This window comes from Homalodisca vitripennis, chromosome 8 (genome assembly GCF_021130785.1).
Source record: "Homalodisca vitripennis isolate AUS2020 chromosome 8, UT_GWSS_2.1, whole genome shotgun sequence".
NCBI classification, from domain to species: Eukaryota; Metazoa; Arthropoda; class Insecta; order Hemiptera; family Cicadellidae; genus Homalodisca; species Homalodisca vitripennis.
Window position 1 is genome coordinate 103,699,943 of NC_060214.1, and position 21,713 is coordinate 103,721,655.

General features: G+C 31.7%; 1 protein-coding gene across 3 annotated transcripts; it reads right to left on the reverse strand.

Annotated features, from left to right (window-relative positions):
* Positions 1 to 7,028: 7,028 nt before the first annotated feature.
* LOC124367826 lies at positions 7,029 to 19,695 on the reverse strand. Of its 3 annotated transcripts, none has more exons than XM_046824960.1 (6): positions 19,576 to 19,691; positions 12,238 to 12,362; positions 11,205 to 11,344; positions 10,056 to 10,138; positions 8,864 to 8,950; positions 7,029 to 7,236 (listed from the first exon to the last, which is right to left on the reverse strand). In XM_046824960.1, exons 1-6 carry the CDS (start codon positions 19,622 to 19,624, stop codon positions 7,115 to 7,117), a joined length of 606 nt encoding a protein of 201 aa, XP_046680916.1. In that variant the 5' UTR covers positions 19,625 to 19,691; the 3' UTR covers positions 7,029 to 7,114. The 3 variants fall into 3 exon arrangements, with proteins under 3 accessions (XP_046680916.1, XP_046680917.1, XP_046680918.1); XM_046824961.1 differs by lacking the exon at positions 19,576 to 19,691 and adding an exon at positions 18,481 to 18,521; XM_046824962.1 differs by lacking the exon at positions 8,864 to 8,950 and having other exon boundaries at positions 19,576 to 19,695.
* Positions 19,696 to 21,713: the final 2,018 nt, after the last annotated feature.

Consider the following 21,713-nt stretch of genomic DNA (forward strand, 5'->3'; position numbering starts at 1 on the left):
TTTCTATAATTCAAATTTCTAAACAAAAGTGTCAGTTCTTTGTTTAAAATTTGTTATTGGCGATGAATTATTTTAAAGAATAATAAAATTTATGATATTTTCCATCGACTTATGGTACGTTCTTCACGTTAAAAAAAACTCCAAATATATTACCATAAACACAAATCTCAAACAATAAAAAGTGAAAACTTAAGCGGGCACTTATATGTACTGCCACTAAAACATTACGCAATATCTGACTGGTACACCAACCGCGGGAAGTCCAGACTGGAGGGAATGAACACTATTTATGACAATGACTCTGCAAGTAAGCAAGAGTACAAACAACACCTCACACGCACCAGCGAAAGTTGAAGACTGACTAGAAAATCAATATCGGTACTTCCTGTGGTACCGCGGCGCGTCGTCTGAGACAAAGAGAAAAGAAAGGCGATGATTGGGAGAGGGTTTTGGGTACAGCTTAAATTTGATGTTTAAAAATTAAAATGCTTTAAATATATTCCTAACTGGGCAAAAAGTGGCATCTTATCTTAATTAAAAGGCTTATGGGGAAATAAATATCCTTTCAGGCTAACTAAGCAGTTGCAGTTCCCCTGATTTTCTTCTTTCACCCAATTGATAGTTACAGCCCTGTACTGTTCAGTTCATTAGAGTCATCAACATTTATCTTCACCAACTGAACAAATATTGACTAGTTATAATCAAGCTATTACGGCTTACGTCATTCATATTTATTTCAAATGCAGTATATATTTTTTAGATGAGAACCCAACGCAAATAAAATTAACTATAATAGTATTGGTACAGAAATGGAAGTATATATGGAATTTTTTTTATTTGCAACTTTGGCTTGTAAATGTATACAAGTACTATTTTTACCAAATTTAATTCATTAAAAAAAACAATTACTAAATAAATTAACTTTGCATCATTCTAGACTGTACACAAATTATCATCTCAAAGAAAGGAAATTTTATCATGAAATCAATATTGCACTCAATAATAAAATGTAAAGTGAGTAAAAACTAAAGAATATTTTAATTTTGAGAAAGATTAGATCATGCATATTTGACAAAATTCAATCAATGTTTGCATCACAGTCTAGCATTCAGCTATAAAATTCTTGTACATGTTCTATTTGTATGGATTTTAAGTAAATAATTTTATCATTTTAATAGTTATTTAATTTTAAAGTAGTTAATTAGCCTTATCGATAAATATAAGATTTTTTTTAATGTACGTGTGAACTAAAGTATATATAATATCTTTTTGTCAAAAAGACTAGAGAGGAAAGTTTAGTAGGTTTTAAGTATGTAACGGAACAACAAAATTAAAATAAAATTTACTGTCTTGTCAGTAGATTTATAATTGAGCATCTATTTTTATAACCATTTAATAGTTACAAGATCGGAGTATTCCATTCTATGTGTTACGTAATAGGCTTCGCTGGGCTACATCTAAATTTGAAGTAACTTATTTCATTCTGGAGATGTTCTGAGGACACACAGACAAGCATACAGGGAATTATATTTACGTCCCAAGGCAGATAAACTGCACCAGTCTACTACGTGATAAGCTAAAACATACTCAGCAAAATCCCATCCTTAGACTCATTCTTTGCTATGTAGAAGCGATGTGGCATGTAATATTTAATTTATAGATTATAACTTCTCGAGATATTTTGCAGATAATTAGGCCATATGTGTTACTATGTTTAAATGTCATATTTTTGTAATCAGCTTTTACAAATATATTTCTTCTGCGATGTTCTTGTTGCCGCCGTGTTTAGACATGAGACCAAACTAAAGATGTTCTCTAACAGTCATCCAAATTCCATGGAGTGACATGCATCATCATCGAACTTGATTTTTCATATGTAAAGAGGGTGTTTGAGGCATAATTTCAGGTGTAACATTAGTTCGTTCTCGGGATAGCGTTCAGTCAAATAACACAGGAAGAAGATATTTGGTCCTAAAACATTAATACAATTTTTTTGAGCAAGTGCTTTAATTTCAATTATACCAACATCTACTTATGTCAAGCATGGTCGAAAGTAGGCTAATTTTGTGAATCATAAACCATTTTAGTATTTAAAAACATTTTAGGCAATAAACTACTCGCAAAGAAAACGTATTTATTTATCAACGGACAACCATTTTTTATAAGAATAATACAAATTAAATAATTCCAGACAGACAACATAATCGAACAAATTTACAATAAAACATGGTGGGTTAGTTTTGACTATGCAATAAGTATAAAAAAATAACAAATCATAAATAACTCTAACCAACTCGAAAACTAATATAACTTGAGTATAATAACAATAAAAACAACAACAACAAGATAAAGAAAAACAATGATAAACATTTAAGAATTAACAAGATAAATTTAGAGCAAATAACAAACAACAAGAAATAAAGTAATAGACTTGAAAAAGTCTATACATTTACAAGAAATCAGCAATTAACAATGTACAATCTCATTCAGCAGTGCAATTTTAGAAACAATTATTAATTCATTAAAAAATTACAAATCAAATAAGTTCAATTTACCACCAAGCTATTAGAAAAAAAATAATAACATAAAAAATAAATAAACTAAGCATCATTGAGCATGGTGAAAAGACTATTTCTAAAAAAGCTATAGCTACATGCGAAATAGTCCAGATGCTGGCACACCAAATTACCCAAATGATGGACTCTGTTGCTGAAAAAGTTGGCCCGATAATTGGTGTCAACTTGCTTATGGACGAAAAGCTCCCTGGACCTAGTTTGAGCAGCGGGGCATCTGAAGGAGATCAAGGCAAGTAGTTCTGGAGCATCCACCAAGTTGTTCAGCAGCTTAAACAGGAATAGGAAATCATGGACACTTCTCCTGGTAGAGAAAGTAGTGGTGGTGGTGGTGGTGGTAGTGGTTTCGTATTCAAAGTTATACAGGAAATTTGTTTTTCAAGCACACGTACTGTCATGCAGTGAGCCAGATACACGAATGTATACACGTTGGCCGAACGTGAAATGCGACATACACCGAAAATTCGTAGAAATATATTCGTTATTTATTATTATCGTGGAATAGACATAAGGATATAATCGAGCTGTTAAACATATATTTATGTATTGGGCTATATCCACATAAACAGGGTGTCCCGTAACTCTCTCCACAAAGGTATACCACGTTATTGCTCAAGTCAAGACAACATATTTCACCGTATGAACGGGGGCCTCCAATGCTTAGTTTCCTATTATTCTGTATGTGTTTTTTATACACAGTTTAATATCTAATAAATTTAATTTTACCAAATGTGGCTCAAATATTTACAACAAGGTCAGTTACTGAAAAATATATAATGAATTTATCTTTAGCATTTTCACGATGGCGGACATTAAAACTTATATCTTTGAATATCTTAAAAACTTCCAATTTGTCTATCACAAATCTAATGACACCAAAATAATTTAAATCGAATAATAAATAGCTGATTTTGAGCAGATTCACTGTGACAAGACAAGACCCACATTGAGGCTCTCAGTGAATAACCAGCAGTACAAACACTAAATAAACGGCAGCTTTCTTGTAATTCTTGACAAAAATTGCAGGTTCTTAAGATACTTGAAGTTTTAATGGCCGCGATTTTTGAAAATACAAAAGATAATAAAATAAATAACATATTTTTCAGTAACTGGCCTTGTTATAAATAGTAAATAGAGCCAAATTTGATATAATTAGTTTTCAATGTACTAATTTAGTTATATAAAAAAACACATACAGACAGGCACATGGGAAACTAAGCATCAAAGACTTCACCTTGTTCATGTGGTGAAATATGTCTTGACCTGAACAATAACGTGGTATGCTTTTGTTTAGAGAGTTACGGGACACCCAGTAAATATATATCTATATTTATTGAACGGTTCACATTAAAACTCATAATGGCGGTACGTTGGAAGAATGTAGTCGCGGAAGTTTGGCAACTACACCAGACATCAGCGCTTCTTCGAGCCTGACCATGCTATCTTCGATTTAGTCCCATACCTAGACTCATGCGTTTCGGGAACGACATTGGCTCTTCAGTCGACCTCTTTGTTGAAGTCCTGAGTGCGGTTCGGCGTGCTGCTGCTGATGAAAGCCTGATCAGTGTTGCCTCATCCTCCATTGTGCTACGTTTATAATTTAGTTTGTTGGTAGCTTGTCATTTAGTTTACGTTGTTATTGTCATACATATTCATTCCTTGTTATTGCTTATTTTTATACTGTTAACTTATTGTTATTTTTCTAAAGTTATTTTTCTAATGATTTTACATTTATATTCTTGTTTTCGCTTGCATAGTATAGTAGTTGTTGCTTGCTTTCTTTGCATGAACTCCATTACTATATAATAGTTGTCTCACATAATTTATTCATAATTTAATTATTAATACTTATTTTTAATCTTGTTACACTTGTTGGCCATCTTTATTATTTTTTTGTAATAGTGTAAAATGGTGTATGACGTTTGTGAATAAAATAAAATAAATAAATAAAATAAAATGAATATTGACGGTAGGTAACAAACTAAGTTTTATTGTTTTGTTACTTAATACTAACTCAATTTAATACTGGCTAAAAGGGGTGGTTTTTAATGTCCAATAACGTTTGAACATGAAAGAAGTGTTGAGAAATAGAATAAGGTGCACAGCTACATGCGTTTGGAACTATTCACCGCTTATCTATCACTGTACAGTACTCTATATTACTTAGGCAAACGACCTCAGTGTGACTGATAATTAATCCATGTTATTGATATTTTTACTAATTTGTTAATTTTTTGTAGGAGGGTCATTGGGTGGTTTTCAATCTTTGTCTTTGTGTTTCATTAATGATACAAATACGCCCAATCTTATACTTTTTATAAAGCTGGTTTTTTGAAATGGCAGTTTTTAGCTATTTAATTACGAAACCTAAATGAAAATGGATTATTATTGGAAAATTTACATCCCCTAAATCAATGTTGTAAGTACGCTTTGATAATCTATTTCGTTTACTTTTTGAATGATCATCGCATGACAGTCGAAAACATATACTGTTACATTTGGCAGATTAACTTTTTAATAAACATGGGCCCACAATGACTTAATAATGTAGATAGGATATATATTCTATAAATTTGTTCCTTTTTTATATTCATGAAGAATGAATTAAATAATTTACATCCTTTGTGACAGATTCTGTAAATTTGTTACTCGCGTAAACACCAATTCAATACGGCGTCAGCACTGTTGATTCACTGAATATGGGTACTAATGATGATCAGCACTGCTGATTGGTTGCTGATGGCAATTAAGCAGCGTTCCAATAGTTGACACAGGAATTACCCAATCAACTGCCTTATATGTGTTTGTTGCTTATACCAATATTATGTAAATAGTAATAACTAGTGTTTACTTTTAAATTAAAACTGATACACAATGACGGTAAAACTTTGGGTATTTTAATATTTTAGGGATTATATAAAATGTTTATTGGTTAGTGAGATCATGTTTTAGTTATCTTTTCGTTGTATTGTTTACAATGAAATGAAAAAATAAAAATTTGGACAAATTGTATAATAAAGGAGATATAATATCTTAAATGGTAAAATTCGTTCAAAGCTTCATTACTTGCCAACTCAAATTAATTTTTTTGTAGAATAAACCTGAATTGTATAGTCAGTGTATTATGTACTAAAATTAATAATATTATACAAATAAAATTATTCTTTGATGTTGTTTTTTATCATTTAACAAAATTTCAAAATTTCAGCGTTTGCGAATAACAACAAGGACTGGCTATTTCCTAGGTATATAAAGGTATGCTTTTTGGTCTTTCCAGTCAAAAATATATGATGAAAACTAGATCTTGCCTTATTTGTATGATTTGATCAATATAAACTTGCTTAAAAATCCATTATTATTATTGAATTGTCTTTTTCTCGTTTGGTTTCATTCTACGCTAACAAAACAAGTAATATCACCTGAAAATTAAAGAACTGTTCTCCTTTAGATCGCATACTTTTCAAGAAATAAAAATAAAATCCTTTTTACACTATTAGAGTGTTGTAAAAAGTCTTCTGATATGATCTTTGGTAAATGTAGTATTCAATTATTGTTTTACATTACATCAGAACATTTCGTGGAGCTTGTCATTAAAATAATATTAATGTAAATTTAAGGTTTAATAAACGTTATGGGAAAAGAAAATGTACTCATAATCAGCAAGGGTTTCCGTTTTACATTATAACAATATTTAGCTAAATCTTACATTAACTGAACTTGATCTTTGAACTTAGAAATCACAAAAATGGCTTCTAAGTAAAGAGATCAAGTTCAGTTAATTTTAAATTGAGCTAAACCTTTTAATGCATACAATTAAATGGCTCTTTGAATTTTTTAAATTATACCTACAAGGTGTATTTCATGAAAATTAAACCGATTGCAAAAAATATTATTATGATTAAAGTAAACCGTACTCTAAATTAAGATAAACCATTATTTGGTTTTTTGGGTATAAATGGTTTTAAGGAACAATGTAATAAACGAAAATTATTGTATATCAAATTTAAAAATTGTACAAATTGTATATGCCAAAATAGATAATACAACGTATTAGATCCTTTGTTCCAAAGGAGATATTGCCACCAAATAGATAATTCTATGTTTAATAATTACGTTATTTCACTTAAACTACAATGAGCGAGGAAGAAACTTTAAAAAGATTTACAATTTTAGTTTTTGACCTCTCAGTAAATAAAAAAAATGGACTCCATGTAAAACCTATTGTACCCCACCAATTGACAAACACTGTTTGTCATAAACTGTTTACAGAGTTAATATACACAATTCAGTAACTTGACTAAGTTCAAATCTTAAGTTATAAAAAATTTTAAAATCATATCTGAAGACATCGTGCCACAAACCTGTTTATTTGGAGAAACTGTGTTTCTTGCAGCTTTGTAGTACGATAAGCACTCATATATAATCTTAAATGACAACAAAAAATTAACACAAATGTATGAATTGATAGTTTTAATGAACATATTTCCTCAAAAGATACAAGTATTACATATATACTAACTTGGTGTAAATAATGCACACTTTTAGATGTCTTTTAGAACTCCAGAAAATTGGAACTGTTCTTCCAGGCATTGTATGTCCGACTTGTCATCATCGCTCAAAGGTCCGTGAGCCATTACGTATCTATAGTCCACGTTTTTCTCACCTGTGGATATAAAAATACTCTTTAAAATGTACAATATATGTCAATCGATAATTCTCATAAAGAGTTTCACTTAACATAGCGTTTACTATATCGTTGTTATTTTGCTGGACATACTTGAAAAGTCCAAGTTATGCTTTATAATCGTATATTCAACATTTCAGGGATTTTTTTAACTTTTCGAGAAATACATTTTTATTTTTTATTCCACCAAAAAGCGTGTTCGCGCATCCTGGGCATTACGTGTGAACAACTTATTTAAAAAGCTGCTTCATAACTCCACATTGGCCATACGACGGGCGCTCACCCTGATGGAGGATTACCCCTCTAACTAGCCTCACCACCCCCCATCACTTGCTTTTAGGCGCTGTCAAACTCGCATGATCCTTAAGGTAGCGTGATACGCTTAGGCGACTCTTTAAGTGTTCCGACGTTAGCTGTATGAAATAGTATACTACTAGCAGTTACCCACAGCTTCGCTCGCAGTTTTATAAGCTTTGCACGTGTATGAGTGCTTTTTATTTAAATTTTATTTTTATTTTTTTTTTTATTTTGTAATACATGATTTTACAGAATCATGGCCCCACCAAGTCAACATGACTTATCGGTGAGGAACATAATGAAACTTCAAAGAAAGAAAGATACAAAATTCCATTACAGTTTCATCAAATTATTTGTTTTGCTCAGTTTAGTTCATGCTTTTACAGAAAAAATGTAATGTTGCTCTTTGTGTGGCTGTGGTGCTTCTATAACTCCAGATTTTTTAAATATTGGCATTTTATAATTGCCCATTATTTTATTAATTGCTCGTTTCCGACACCAATGTTGAGTTTGCCTTGTGGCGTCAAGAAAACGTGTCAATCAGTGTATATTTATGCCCATTGTAATTTACTCCGGTCTTAGAATTTTTGTCATAGTTGATTTTGCCTTGTTTACTCGATCAAAAATATCAAACTCAACATTGGCGTTGGAAATATAAGCAATTCAATTAATTATAAAGTGCTCATATATAATTGCGTGCAAAGCTTATGAGATTGCGTGCGAAGCTGCGGGTTACTGTTAGCAGCATATAATTTCATACAACGAAATATATATACAAATGTCTAGGAAGTCTAAGCTAGGTTTTATAACAGCCTGTAAATTTATAGTAAAAGTTACACAATAAATTTGACTTGATAACGGCATAACAGTACCGACTATTCCCTGAATACTTATATTTGCTAAAATGTACAGTCAAAAGTATATTAGTACTAAAACTTTTAATTTTTTATGTAGATGTTTTCATTCTCTGCGGTCATCAGCGTTTACTGAAAAGGTTGACATAAAAATACTTGTTACTATGAAGCTTACTTTAAGATTTCAAGGCTATAAATGTAAACCAATCTTGAATATTGTTTAAATTAATTAGATTGTCGTACTGTCATAAATCAATTTTTACACAGAACATTTGATTACATTTTACAGGCTGGCGTTGAACTCATGTATTAAGTTTTAACTCTAGAACTTTCTTAACAAGAGTTATCGCTCGGACACACTGACAACTACAGTTTGTAGAAGGTCCTTAATAGTTCTAAGAATGTGTCAATCTATAATTAACGCAAAATAACTTATTGTAACCGTAAGATCTTACCTCCTCCATCACTGCAGATGTAGAAATAGACGTACCTGCCAGGCACGTACTTTAGGAAATAAATTCTTAGTACAATTCTCGGCTCCCCTAAAACAGTCGAGTTCGTAAGTGCAATTCCACATACTTATTGTTGAGTTGTTAATACTAATAATGTGTTGTTATTAATTCATTTGTCGTGGGCAACTTGTGATTAGGTGCAATCTTGAGTACTTAATTTTTCTATAATAATCCCAAGTCGGAAATATGAGACTTTCAAGAATAATTCTGAATGAATTATAGTTATTTACAGCAAAACATCAAGTCCAAGGAAAAAATCTTTAAAATACTACACACAATTTAATCCTTCTCGATTATTTTGGATTTATTATTAACCTGAATCTCCAACTGCAGTATAATTGACTTGTGATTTCGATATTGTATTTAATATAGGATGCGGATTTTGTATACTCACAAAAATTTATCTTTTTTTATTAGAGTTAAAAACAAAATGTTATTGTTGTTTCATCGTTTGATTGAAATAGTTATATTGCAAATACCGTAAAACACCCAGCAGTGGATCACTTCTGGCTGGTTTATACCTTCCAGTTGAACCTAATGGAACACAGCAAAAACCGATGTGTCACTTATATCTGGGTAACCCTTATGGGTTTCCAGAATCGGCACATCACTATGCGCAAGTGTTGAGATTCTGGGGTGCAAGGATAATTCGATAGGTCTAGTCTACTGCGGGAGATGACTGTTGGAGTTGGTGGTGTTCGCTCCCTCTGAGGTTCTTGCTAAAATCAACATGTGCCACTCCCTGCCTGCTTTTACTGGAGAGGCTGGTTCAAAGCTGGCCTTCCCTTTTTTTGAGGGGACTTGATTAATTATTAATGCCGTAAATTTTTCTTCATAGATCTTGATAAAAGGCGGCACCTACCCCCAATTTTATCCATCCAGAATACCCTATCACTCCAAAAGCAGCTCGAATATCCTTATAGGAGGACTAGGTGCAATTTATAAGCTTCTTGTCTTGAGAGAACAAAAAAATTACCGTGAAAACAACGTCCTAAAAATCCCATTCCATACGATAACATATTATATTCAATCTTAACGTGACTTATTTTGCATACGTTATCTAACAATTCACTCCAAAAATGAGACCCTCAGGTTTGTTTTCCATAAACAAGCATGCTTTTTCAAAATAGTTTACCTCTTGTAATTGAAGTTATGTGTCCGTTAGTTGAGTCAAAAGCGTCCTCATCAGTGAACAGTTTGTATTCCTGATCACCATAGCTACATGTAACAAAAACACACTCAGATATTTATAAAAACAATCAAATTCGTTGAATATAGTATGTATTTAATATTATTAAGAAGGAATAGTGTTTAAATAATACGCATTTAATATTCCTCCAGACCATTAATTGTTAATTGTTTTATTCCTGTTTCTATTAAAACTACCTAAACAGTAGATTTTTAGGACCAGAAAAATACTTTTTTGGGAAATTTCGGAACATGAAAGTTTCGTATATTGCCCAGTTCTTTCTTCAGCCTCATTGGCTCAGATAGTGTCAGGTTGATAACAAAAGAATTGTTAATGCATTTATAACCAGTCCAAGGATCACGTAGTGCACTTCTTTTTTAATAAAATTATAAAGAAGCACACTCTCATACATATCTTAAAAGATCCACTTTTGGTACATTAAGTTGAAGAAGCTTAACGCGTTTTAGTATCAAGAACATTTAATAATAGTAATTTAAACTTAATTCCCATTAAGTTAGATATTATGTATGCATGAAAAAAGGTTGTATTTTTTAAACTTATTTGTATTAAATCACAATTTAAACGTCTCTCGTGAAGGCTATTGCAACAAACGTATTAAAAAACCTCTTCTAAATATTTTATATCTTGTCAGTCTATATTATTACATTCGGCATGATATTTCCGTATTGTGTAAAATATTTTACTATATTTCTGATTAATTAAATATAATTTACAAGATCTGGAAAAGTATAGACTTTAGACAAATATTTACAACTAATATAAGATTTGGAGTGATTAATTAAGTATGTAAGTTTTAATTTTTTTTTAAAGCATAATGAAAAAATAAATTGGAAATAAAAAATGTCGTATTTAAAAAGAACATTGAATGTTACGTACTCTCATGTTATGTATCTAAAAGTTTTTTAGTGGAAAACTAATTATATAAAACATTCTTATTCTTAATATATATTTTTAAACACAAATAATACTAAAGAGTCCAAAAACATTACATCAGAATTTATTATATGTTTTAAAACTCTTTAATGATAAAACTGAACTGGCTTAAATAAAGTAATTAATCTAGTATTGACTTACTTTTTGTAATAAATTATTACGTGATACTGTCCGTAGCATTCAGTTGGTGTAATAGTATAGATCATTGACTCAAGGTATTCGGTACTTTCTGTGGATGGAACCTTGACGTAAGTCCAGATACCATTGTTTTCTGTTGAAAACTGTAAAGAAAACAAATTACACCAATGATGAGAAAAAAACACATCAAAATGAAATAGCAACAGACTAATTGGAATTGGTTTTTTTTTCAAACTTATAGATTATCAATTTTTTAAACGTTTGAAATACAAAAGTTTTCAAATAAGTACTGCCTAACTGTTATATTTGCGGCGTGAACGTAACATTTTCAGTTTGCGATAAAACGAGTGAGTAAAACACGCAGACGTCAGGAAGTCTATAAGCTGACCAAAAACTTCTGGGAGCAATTGTTTTTATTGCATCTATTACACAAAATCAAAATTGAAAGTACTATTTTTAAAGCCTTCTTTTTATATTTTAAAATAAAACTTTGAAGTAAGAAAATTGCGTTTCATTCCGTTGGAAAAATTTGCAATAAAAACAGTTCTTTTTGTGAAAAGTATTTGATGAAATTATTAAACTATTTCTGTGTTTCGATCACATTATAAAGTATAAACATATGTTAATTTTTATTACATTCTTTATAATTAACTTTAACGAGAAAACTAGTTTGTCGCGTATTATTCACAATCTAAAGGTTTATAAATATATATTGATTTAGTCAATCACGAAAACTACTTAGAAGAAGTTTGGGTTTTGGCTTGAAATTTTTTACAATACTGACACTTAAATGGGGAATTGAAATATTTGATATAAAAATATGTGTATAATAAAATATATGTTTCAAAATTTGTGTGGTTTAAAAACATAGTTTGTCTAAAAATCAAAACTTTTTTGTACCTGTACAATATTTTCTGGATTATTATGTAAGAGGAATAGATTAAAATAATTGTAAGATACTCCATATTGAAATTTTTCATAGAACGGCAATATAACATTACCGTTTATAATGGTAATGTAATAAAACAATCTGTACCTGTTCTAAGCTGAAATTGCCTTCAGTAATAACCGTGACGTCACAGGGGCCAATGTTATCTATGAGAGCTGAAACCAAGGAGGCCCCTAAGAGGAGAATCGCCACCCACAGCATCCTGCTGAACCCTAAATGTTGTAAAAATATCAATTAAAATATTATACGATTAGCTTTGTGGTGCTTTTAACTTCAATACTATGATATATATTTTATATACCTAACGAATACGCTTACTAAAATAAAATTTACCAAAATTTTCTTGTTTTTTTTGTATTTTTAAGGAACTCAATAGGGCCTTTTTGAATTCGGTTCATCCACATTTCCGTCCGTCTGTGCGTTAACTCTCTATAGAAAGGTACTAGGAACTTAAAACCTAATATATTGATTCCTCTTGGTCCAAGAAAGATCGTTATTGGGATCATTGTTGGTTGACGGAGTCAAAAACATAAAAGGATAGTTCGTCTGACTGTCTACCGACCTAAGAAACAAATCTTGATAGAACAATAGAGGATTGAAATTGGTACATAGGTGTATCTTGGTCCAGGATAAAATGTATTAATTTTTGGCTAATTCTTAAAAATGTACCCAAGGATTTAAAACTTGGGTACTCTATGTCAAAGATATAATCCAACCGATTTTAGGGTTAAAATTTCAAAATACAATCCACCAATCTGTTCTCTTACCTTTGTGATTCTTTTGCTGTGTTTATGCGGTTCATTTGGTATTCTGTTTTATCGGTTTATTTTGTAACGAATTATTCAACTACCAAAGACGGTAGTTACCTCTCCGCGTGACTTCATATTATCGCGCAGTAGGAGGAGGCTTTGCGTGCGATCAACAAATTACATACATGAACACATTGTAATTATTATGCAGCCCTCATCTGCTGCACAATATCGTGTTTCATGAGTCACAGGTTCCTTAAATTTAGTCTGTGCGCTGTTTTATAAGCACGTTATTCGTGTGCGCGAATTTGAAATAATATCTTAGGATGAATATAGGATATCTTATTTCGAATATCCCTCCGGGATACGCCTCACGGGTCTTTAAAGTAGCAAAAATGCTAATTTGGTCTCTAAATTTGTGAAATATTAATTGAAAGAGCCTCCCAAATGTAGATAACTGTTCTGTGTAAAGATGGTTTTACTACAGCTCAACCACATGTTTAAGTAATTTAACCACTATTTCAATTTATGTACCTTTATAGTTTTTACAGTTCATTGACTAGATAAGTATTTAGAAGCCTACCTTATAAAGTGTCCAAAGACACAAAATAGTCGGAATTTGACTCTCGGATGACTGCCCTTGCAGCATTTGACAAGAATTAGGCTATAAAAAGTTTCGCTATAAATGCTTTGAAAATACCAAATGCGTACAAATTGCCAGCTCTAAATGTTCTAAAATATCGTTCGGTTTATAAAGAAATACGCAGATAAATAGTGTTATTGTTAATGTACTTTTAACCGCACATGTTTAGCAAAGATTAAGTATTAAATATAAAAAACAAAGTCGTTATATCATTCTGCTATAAAGTTAAAGACTGTTATAAAACACATATTAGTTCTGTTTTGACAAAATTAGGCTTCTCATACCTGTGATATACAGCAGAAAATATTGCCTTGACCGTGAAATAAGGCTAAACCAACTATGTAACAAAAACTACTAAGACCGGAGTAAATTACAACGGCCATAAATATACACTTTTTAACATATTTTCATGATCGTGGCAAGAATGCAAACTCAACAATTGCACCGGAAAGAAACTTACTCAAACCAGAAGTGCTCATACAGATGCAAACCTACGTAATTGCGTGCAAAGGTGCGAGTGACTGCTAGTGATGGGAGAATCGAATACAGAATCGAATAGTATTCGAATACAGCCAGAGTATTCAAATATTCGAATACATCAAAATGAATTCGAATACTTTTGAAATGAATACAATTTCTCTGGAAGGATTGAATTCAAACATGGAGTATTCGTTTATTCTGACAAATAGTATTCAAATAAAATATTCAAGAGCTGTATTCGTATTTATATGAGATTTAAAATTATACATATATGGAGACTTTGAAAAGAATAATTAGGGGAGATTCATAATTTGAAAAAATAATTAAAAATTTTAATACTTGAAAAAATTTATAATTGTATAATTATTAAATTTAAAAATACATACTATTTGAGAGTTACAGTTGTAAGCAATAAAGAAAAATATGAATGTTTATTTCATATTGTCGTGTAAAAACCAAATATTACTGAGGTTTTCTGGCTTCAGTCTATTTCTACGGTAATTAGTGACAAGAACTGCTGTGGAAAATAGTCTTTCAGACGGAACTGAAGTAGCAGGTAAACAAAGATATTTCTTCTGAAGTTCGTATATCATGGGTATGACTTGTTTATACGAGGCACCAAAAGCCAAAGGCACAAAAAGCAAAAGTATTCGAATACATATTCGAATAAAGGGGTGAATTCATGACAAACAAGTGAAATAACCCAGGAACAATAGATTGCGGGAAAGAAGTAAGACAGGTCTAGACCTGTCTGTTAGAAACGCTCAGCTAAATACAAGTATTCGAATACATATTCGAATACAGGGGTGAATTCGATTTCACTGTAATCGACTCTTTTAAGTATTCGATTCTTCCATCACTAATAACTGCTAGTCATTATATAATTTTTTTACTCCTGTTTCGGGTTTCATTCACTGAATACGTTCCGCAACGTAAACATTACAGATAGAATAAATTTCAAACTCTTTTGCACCTATTACAATTAACAATGTACAGATGTAGAATTTACCGTTCTCCAGGTAGCACTTATCTTCATCATAACTTCATCAATTGTATTCCCCAGAGGTCAAAACCACCCCTAATTCCATAGTTTATGTGTATTCTCAAGCAATTTTAAAATTGGTTCGAAAACTGATCTTATTAATATCTCCACTGTGTAATTTGGTCAGCTTGGTTTTTACTAATTCAAAATGCATATATCACTATCCAAACCTTTTTGTTAGATTTGAGAAAAATATGGACATACTTATTGAAATAATGCGTAGGATTTGTTGCAAAAGAAGTATTCAAGCCGTTTAAAAATGTGTAACGCTGTTAGAGTGGTACCATCAGTGTTCCGACGCATTAGTTAACCACATTTACACTAAATTGCTATGTAATATAACTGGGCGACAAGTGTACGATTTTAACATAAATCAGCTTTATAGCTCGGCTATAGCGTTCAATTTGCAATAGGTGAAATTTTTTTCCATTTTAGGTTGATACGGGATAAAATACATAACTTATCTCGGCCATATAGCTGCAGAAAAGATAGTTTGCATTTGACAATATAATAAGGATCAATGTTACACACATCTATGCTAAGAACTCCAGTTAGAGTATATAGCTCGCCTATAAAGATATACAACTACGTGGTGTAAACGCGGCTTTGGGTACATCGCAAAAGAGTGCTTACGCGTTAAGTTACGTGCTGTTTGATTGGTCGTAAAATATTCCCTGTTTATTTTGCATCTGAGTTCTGGCGCTATGCTTTTGAAGTTAGATCAGTCCCAGCATAGCTTTCCCGCATTACGTTGCCCTATAAAACATAAATGTAATCAGAACGACTAAAATTGTCAGATTCTGTGTCATGACATTAACCCACTCGTGGTGAAACCATTATAATTCACGAACACCAATACTTCTACTGGTAATCGAGTGACCAAATGGAATTATTTCAGCTGATGTCCACTCACATGTTCACGTGTCAACACGAGTGTCATCCAACGTTCAGCTTGACGTCACGTGTCACATCCACAACCTCTTCATCATCCTCAAGGGTTTGACACTAATATTTCGTGTTATTTTAATTGGGATGAAATACTACTCTCTTACTAGTGATGATTTAACAGGTTTTCTCAATTAACTCTGACCTTATATTATGTTTTTACTTTGTATCTCTTAAAACTTTAGTGTGTATTTAATAAATAAACACATAGTATCCGTACCGCTCAATAATGTTGTATCATCGTCAAGCACTCGTGAGTATGTTATTAACGATATGTGATTTAACAGGATTACAAAAATTTTAAAACCTTTATATGATTAGATTTGTTTTATGTATATTATATATTTGATTTTTTCTATATAAAAAGAGTCGACTTCTGTAAAGTATCAATTGAGGTGGATAAGGATGTAACCTGTTCTTTGTGAAAAAATAAATATAACGTTCTCTACTTTTTTCTTTGCTCATCTCTCCTTTGGATATATACTGCTTTCAATATCTAAAAATATCTAAAATCTGCCTCCAATACTCGTTTAGGCTGTTTATTACGAAAATTGTTCATTTTAACTCTTGTTCTTTATGCCCCACGAGTTAGTTTACATAACTTTAAACTTCTAATTTGTAGACTACATGTTTTTATGTTTTTCGTATTAATTATTTTGTTTATTTTTTATATTAGTGACATCAGCAGGTATTCCTCTAGGTATTTTAACTTTAAATGCCTATATATTATTATTTTGCCGAGTTTTTTATCACTTGTTTTTTTTTTTTAATATATTTAGAACAAGGTAGAAGTAAGCCACACCTAGTGTCACGTAACAGGCTCCTCTGACGTTGAATGCAATATTTCAATTTTATTGAGCTTCTTTGATTCTCAATATGTACCACGAAGACATACACAGCCAAAAGATCACACAGAAAAGAAATTTTTACATCTTCATGGCAGACAAAAAAAAACATTTTGTCAGCCTACTCAACGATAATCTTACATTATGCGCAGCCAAATTCCATGGTTAGACATTACCCATCATAGAATTCATGCTTATTTATGAAAAACTTTCATTCAAAACGTTCCATGCTAAATTAAAGACTACAGATCTTTTTTCGACATATATATATATATATATATATATATATATATATATATATATATATTAGATGTGTGCGTGACGTTGATGATACATACATTTGTGTTATGTGAGTTGGATATCATAGAACGTTTATATAATACAAGTTCCGGTGAGCTAGGGAGGGTACTACAACGCAAGAGTGTGCCAAAATCAAATCTTAAAATTGACTCTTAACAATACATTTCCACTTTATTTTAGGATATACACAAAGAAAATTTTAAAAATATTCCCTAACACTCAACCAAATTTCAAAGAGCGACGTAAGCTATGTATTGCTAATATAAAAATGAATCCCCATGCAAATTTTCAAATCTATAGGTCACGTCGTTCTCGATATATGTACGGAGAGACAAACAGAATGAAATAGTTCCAGCCCCTCGAGTGGACATTCGCTGACGCTCAGATAAAAAAAAATAAACTAAATACTTTTTCCGGCATCTAAAAAAGTAAATTTTCTTATTTTCGTTCTTTAGTAAGAAGATTACAAACAGAAGAGAAATTTACACGTAATAGCTACGATTTTGTAGAACCATAAAGAACATAAACTTTGTGTTCGTGTCCCATTTTGTGAATGGCAAAGATGACACCCATCTGTCAAGTGAGTCGTTTATCATGCTGGGAGCAGGTGATAACGGATTTACTCCAGGGAGGCCCTTCTTGCTGGGTTATCCCTTGACTCCCATAAAATCCCTCCGCTTCTCCTCCCTAAACCTGAGAGCATTAGTTTGAGTCTTCATTGTCTTCTTAGAAATTTTATCCCCCCAATCTGCTACTAAAAGGCATTATTACTTAGGATTCTGATGAGGTTTTAATAAATAAGACTTAGCTTTTCTCTGATGACAAATAAAATAATAGTACAACATTTATCACTCTGGAGTAAACTTGTATAGTTTATAATTTTCCAAACAGTGTACGCTAAATGCTATGGAGTTTTGATATAGCTTTTTCTCATACCAAATTAGTATCACATTATATTCGTATTAACGGAAATAAACGATTTTTAAATCTTCTGTCGACATACAAATTTTTAATTTTGCATGTGACTGATTTTTACATTACCTTTGACCTCTTACTAAAATTATATAAGCTAGTTAAAAAAAGTGTCTTTGTACTCGGATAGTTTTTTAAGACCTCCGTATACGCAAATAGTAAAATAAATTAAGTTTAAATTGCATTTTATTGTAGTGGATAAAATGTCCTTTCCCCAAACTAATCTCTACACACAGCATAAACTTACTATTTAAGAAAATAAATTTCATTTTATAATTGATAAAATTATATTATTTTACTGAGAACAATAGAACAGGCCCAGAAATAGTTTTACCAGTAAGAAATGGTACTTACATGAGAGAAACATACCAATGATCTTTAAGGCATACTTACTGTCTTTATGATTTAACAATGACAAGCAGATCTTGATAATTTCTATAGGTGCAGCACGATGTTGACGGTGAACTAATAAATATCAATGTCGCGTAAGGCTGATAGGAAATGGAACCTTTCGGCTTTCTACAAACGAGCGCATTTATTTCAAAGTAATAAAATTATATTTTTATTTTACTTTACGTATTTCAATGTTTGAAAAACAATTGGTTGAAGAGATAGTATTGCAGAAGGAGGTACAAGATGTTGTAACCAACAAAAAATGTTGGCAATAAACGGAATTCCAATAATGGGAAAAGTTAGGGCTATAACAACCAACATTTTGGAGACGTTAAAGCTGTCGGAGATGGCTAATCATATATATTTACTGCCATTGTTCGATGAAGCAATCCCAGTAAAGTGTTCAAATTGTGTTATCATTGAATTGTGTTATCATCCCTTTATAAAAAGCAATCATGTCTAATTTATTGTGGTAAGCTATTAGACATTGTCTAATCTATTATGTCTAACATCCCATTTTTCTGAGAATTTATTTATACGTGCCCTAAATGTTGCACTGTTTCCTTCAAAGTTTTCTTACAACAGAAAAGATGCTATCAAAAAAGGTTTCCTCTTTAGGATTAAAATTTTGATTTTTGGATACTGTTTAGGTGGTGTGTTTAGTGCAGGTATTTAACTAAAAGATTCCCATGGGGATTTAAATCGTGTTCTTTTTGGTCTTAGGTTGTAGTCTTAAACAAACTAGGTTTTTGTTAGTTATAGTGGTTCTAAAATAGATCTGGCTGTACACCTTTGTGTGTTCTAAATGTACTATCAATACTGTATGAACGAATTCCTAAAATTTTATGTTTTTATACGTCAAAATGCTGATTTTGGGGTATCCAATAGAAAACCGTATTTAGCATTGGTTATTAGTAACCATGTTACACCCCTACCCTTTATAAAAACGCAAATGTTAAGTATACAGTATATTTTTACATTTATTATCTTAAGCAGTAATATATAGCTATATCCATATATCATATCATATCAGTATATCCATGGGATTATACTTACAAACTTCCTCATATATGCTGATGACATAAAGATTTTTGATAAGGTTCATTCAGGTAAAGCCCTGCAATGCTCACTAAATAACATCGTTAACTGGTGCAGTTCTAATGGTATGGAGCTGAATGCTGGCAAATGCGTTGTACTATCTTTTAAACGTGGTTCTAACATCATCTTAATAGACTATTTGCTGGATAATGCTCCACTGAAAAGAGTTGTTAAATTCAAGGACTTGGGTGTGTTTCATTCATCTTCTCTCAGTCCCTACGATCACATACAGCATATAGTTTCTAGAGCCAACTCGTTGCTTGGATTCATCTTCAGATCAACTAAACACTTCGTCTCGCCATACTCTATGGTAATCTTGTACAAAGCCCTAGTCCGCCCTATTCTTGAGTATGGGTCTATTATCTGGTCGCCTTATCAACTCAACCATGTACACAGTCTAAATAACGTACAGAAACGCTTTGTCAGGATGCTTGGCTGCCGGCTTGGCTGGACCTATTTTAGCACTCCCATTGCTGAGATTGAAAACCAATTTGCTCTCCGTCCACTAGATTCGAGGCGTCAAATCACTGACTTGGTTACGTTATACAAGCTAGTAAATGGATTGATTGACTGCCCGGTTCTACTCAGCAGTGTTGATCTCTCTGTCTCAAGAGGAACCCGTTCCAGAACGATATTTCAAAGACGCCATCGTTCGACTTATTACTCCTACCACAGCGGCCTCTCTAGACTCCTGAGAACTGGAAGTGATATTGCTACTCATGTAGACTTTTTCAATGAATCTGTTGTGTCTTTTAAATGTAAGGTAGCTTCCATTATTTGATATGTAATTTAGCTATCCAGCTAGCCTATAGGTACTAATGTCAGTCTTGTTATTTATTTTCCTAGTTTAATTCAATATTGTTTTGTTATCATTCGTTAAGTAATGTATCTATTTGTTTCATATTTTGTTATTTTTGTGTAGTATTTATTAATCCTAGTCATATTCTTGTTACTGTTGTACTTATATATAAAACTAAAACACTAAGTTACTCTGTACTATTCTATTTGTATAAATGGTGTGTACCGTTGAAATAAATAAATAAATAAATAGCAAATTAGATTTCTTAACGATCACCATGACGGCATCGAAAACAGGCACCATCTTTTAAGTATTAAGAACTAATGGTTAAGTAAACAATGAAATAGAGTGACTTACTCTAAATGATGTGATATCAGATGAACTATTGCAAAAACTTTTTTCCTTTCTTTAGGTCCTCAATTTATTTACAAAATGTTGTCATGGATTGTAACTAACCATGTAAATTTGATACTAACTACCACATGTATTCAATGAAGTTCAGCATTGTTGATCCACTGAATATGGGTACTAATGATGATCAGACTGCTGATTGGTTGCTGATGGCAGTTAAGCAGCACGCTAGTAGTTGACACAGACATTACCCAATCAACTGCCTTAACTGTGTTTGTTGTTTATACCAATATGATGTACATGGTAGTAGTTGGTGTTAACATCATGAACATCATAGAAGATGTAACTAAAAATTCTAGTATTTTAATATTTCAATGGTAATTTTTTATCGATTTTATAATGTTTATCATCTACTGGGTTATTTGTATAAATAAGTTTTCATAATATTCTTGTAATTCAAATTATAAACTAAAACAGAAAATGTATAGTTGGTAAGAGTAGCGGTCGCCTCCTGTCGAGATCCATGAAGAAGAATTTATTGAACAATTTCTGTGCAAATAGCCCTATTGCGATATGTAAGCTAAATCCGAAAACACATTTCAAACTCAATCTGGTACCAGCAGCTTTGAGTAGTGATTCTTCTATTTTATTGAAAATTACCCTTCATTTCTCTGGACTGCTGGTAAAAATATTAAGGTACGAGCCAACCCAGGACATATCTATTTAAAATGTTAATAACTGTTAAAATAACTTGTTATTTATTTTCCTGTTATTTTTATTCGGAAAATAAAAATATCCACTGATTTATTTAAAATAGCACACTACCACAAAAAGAAAGTTATTATAACAAGTTTTACAAGTTATTATAATATTCCGGGCACCACGATAGGCTTTCCGACGTCCCGGGTTGCAGTCCTGTTCAGAGATAAAGTATAATTCAGTAACT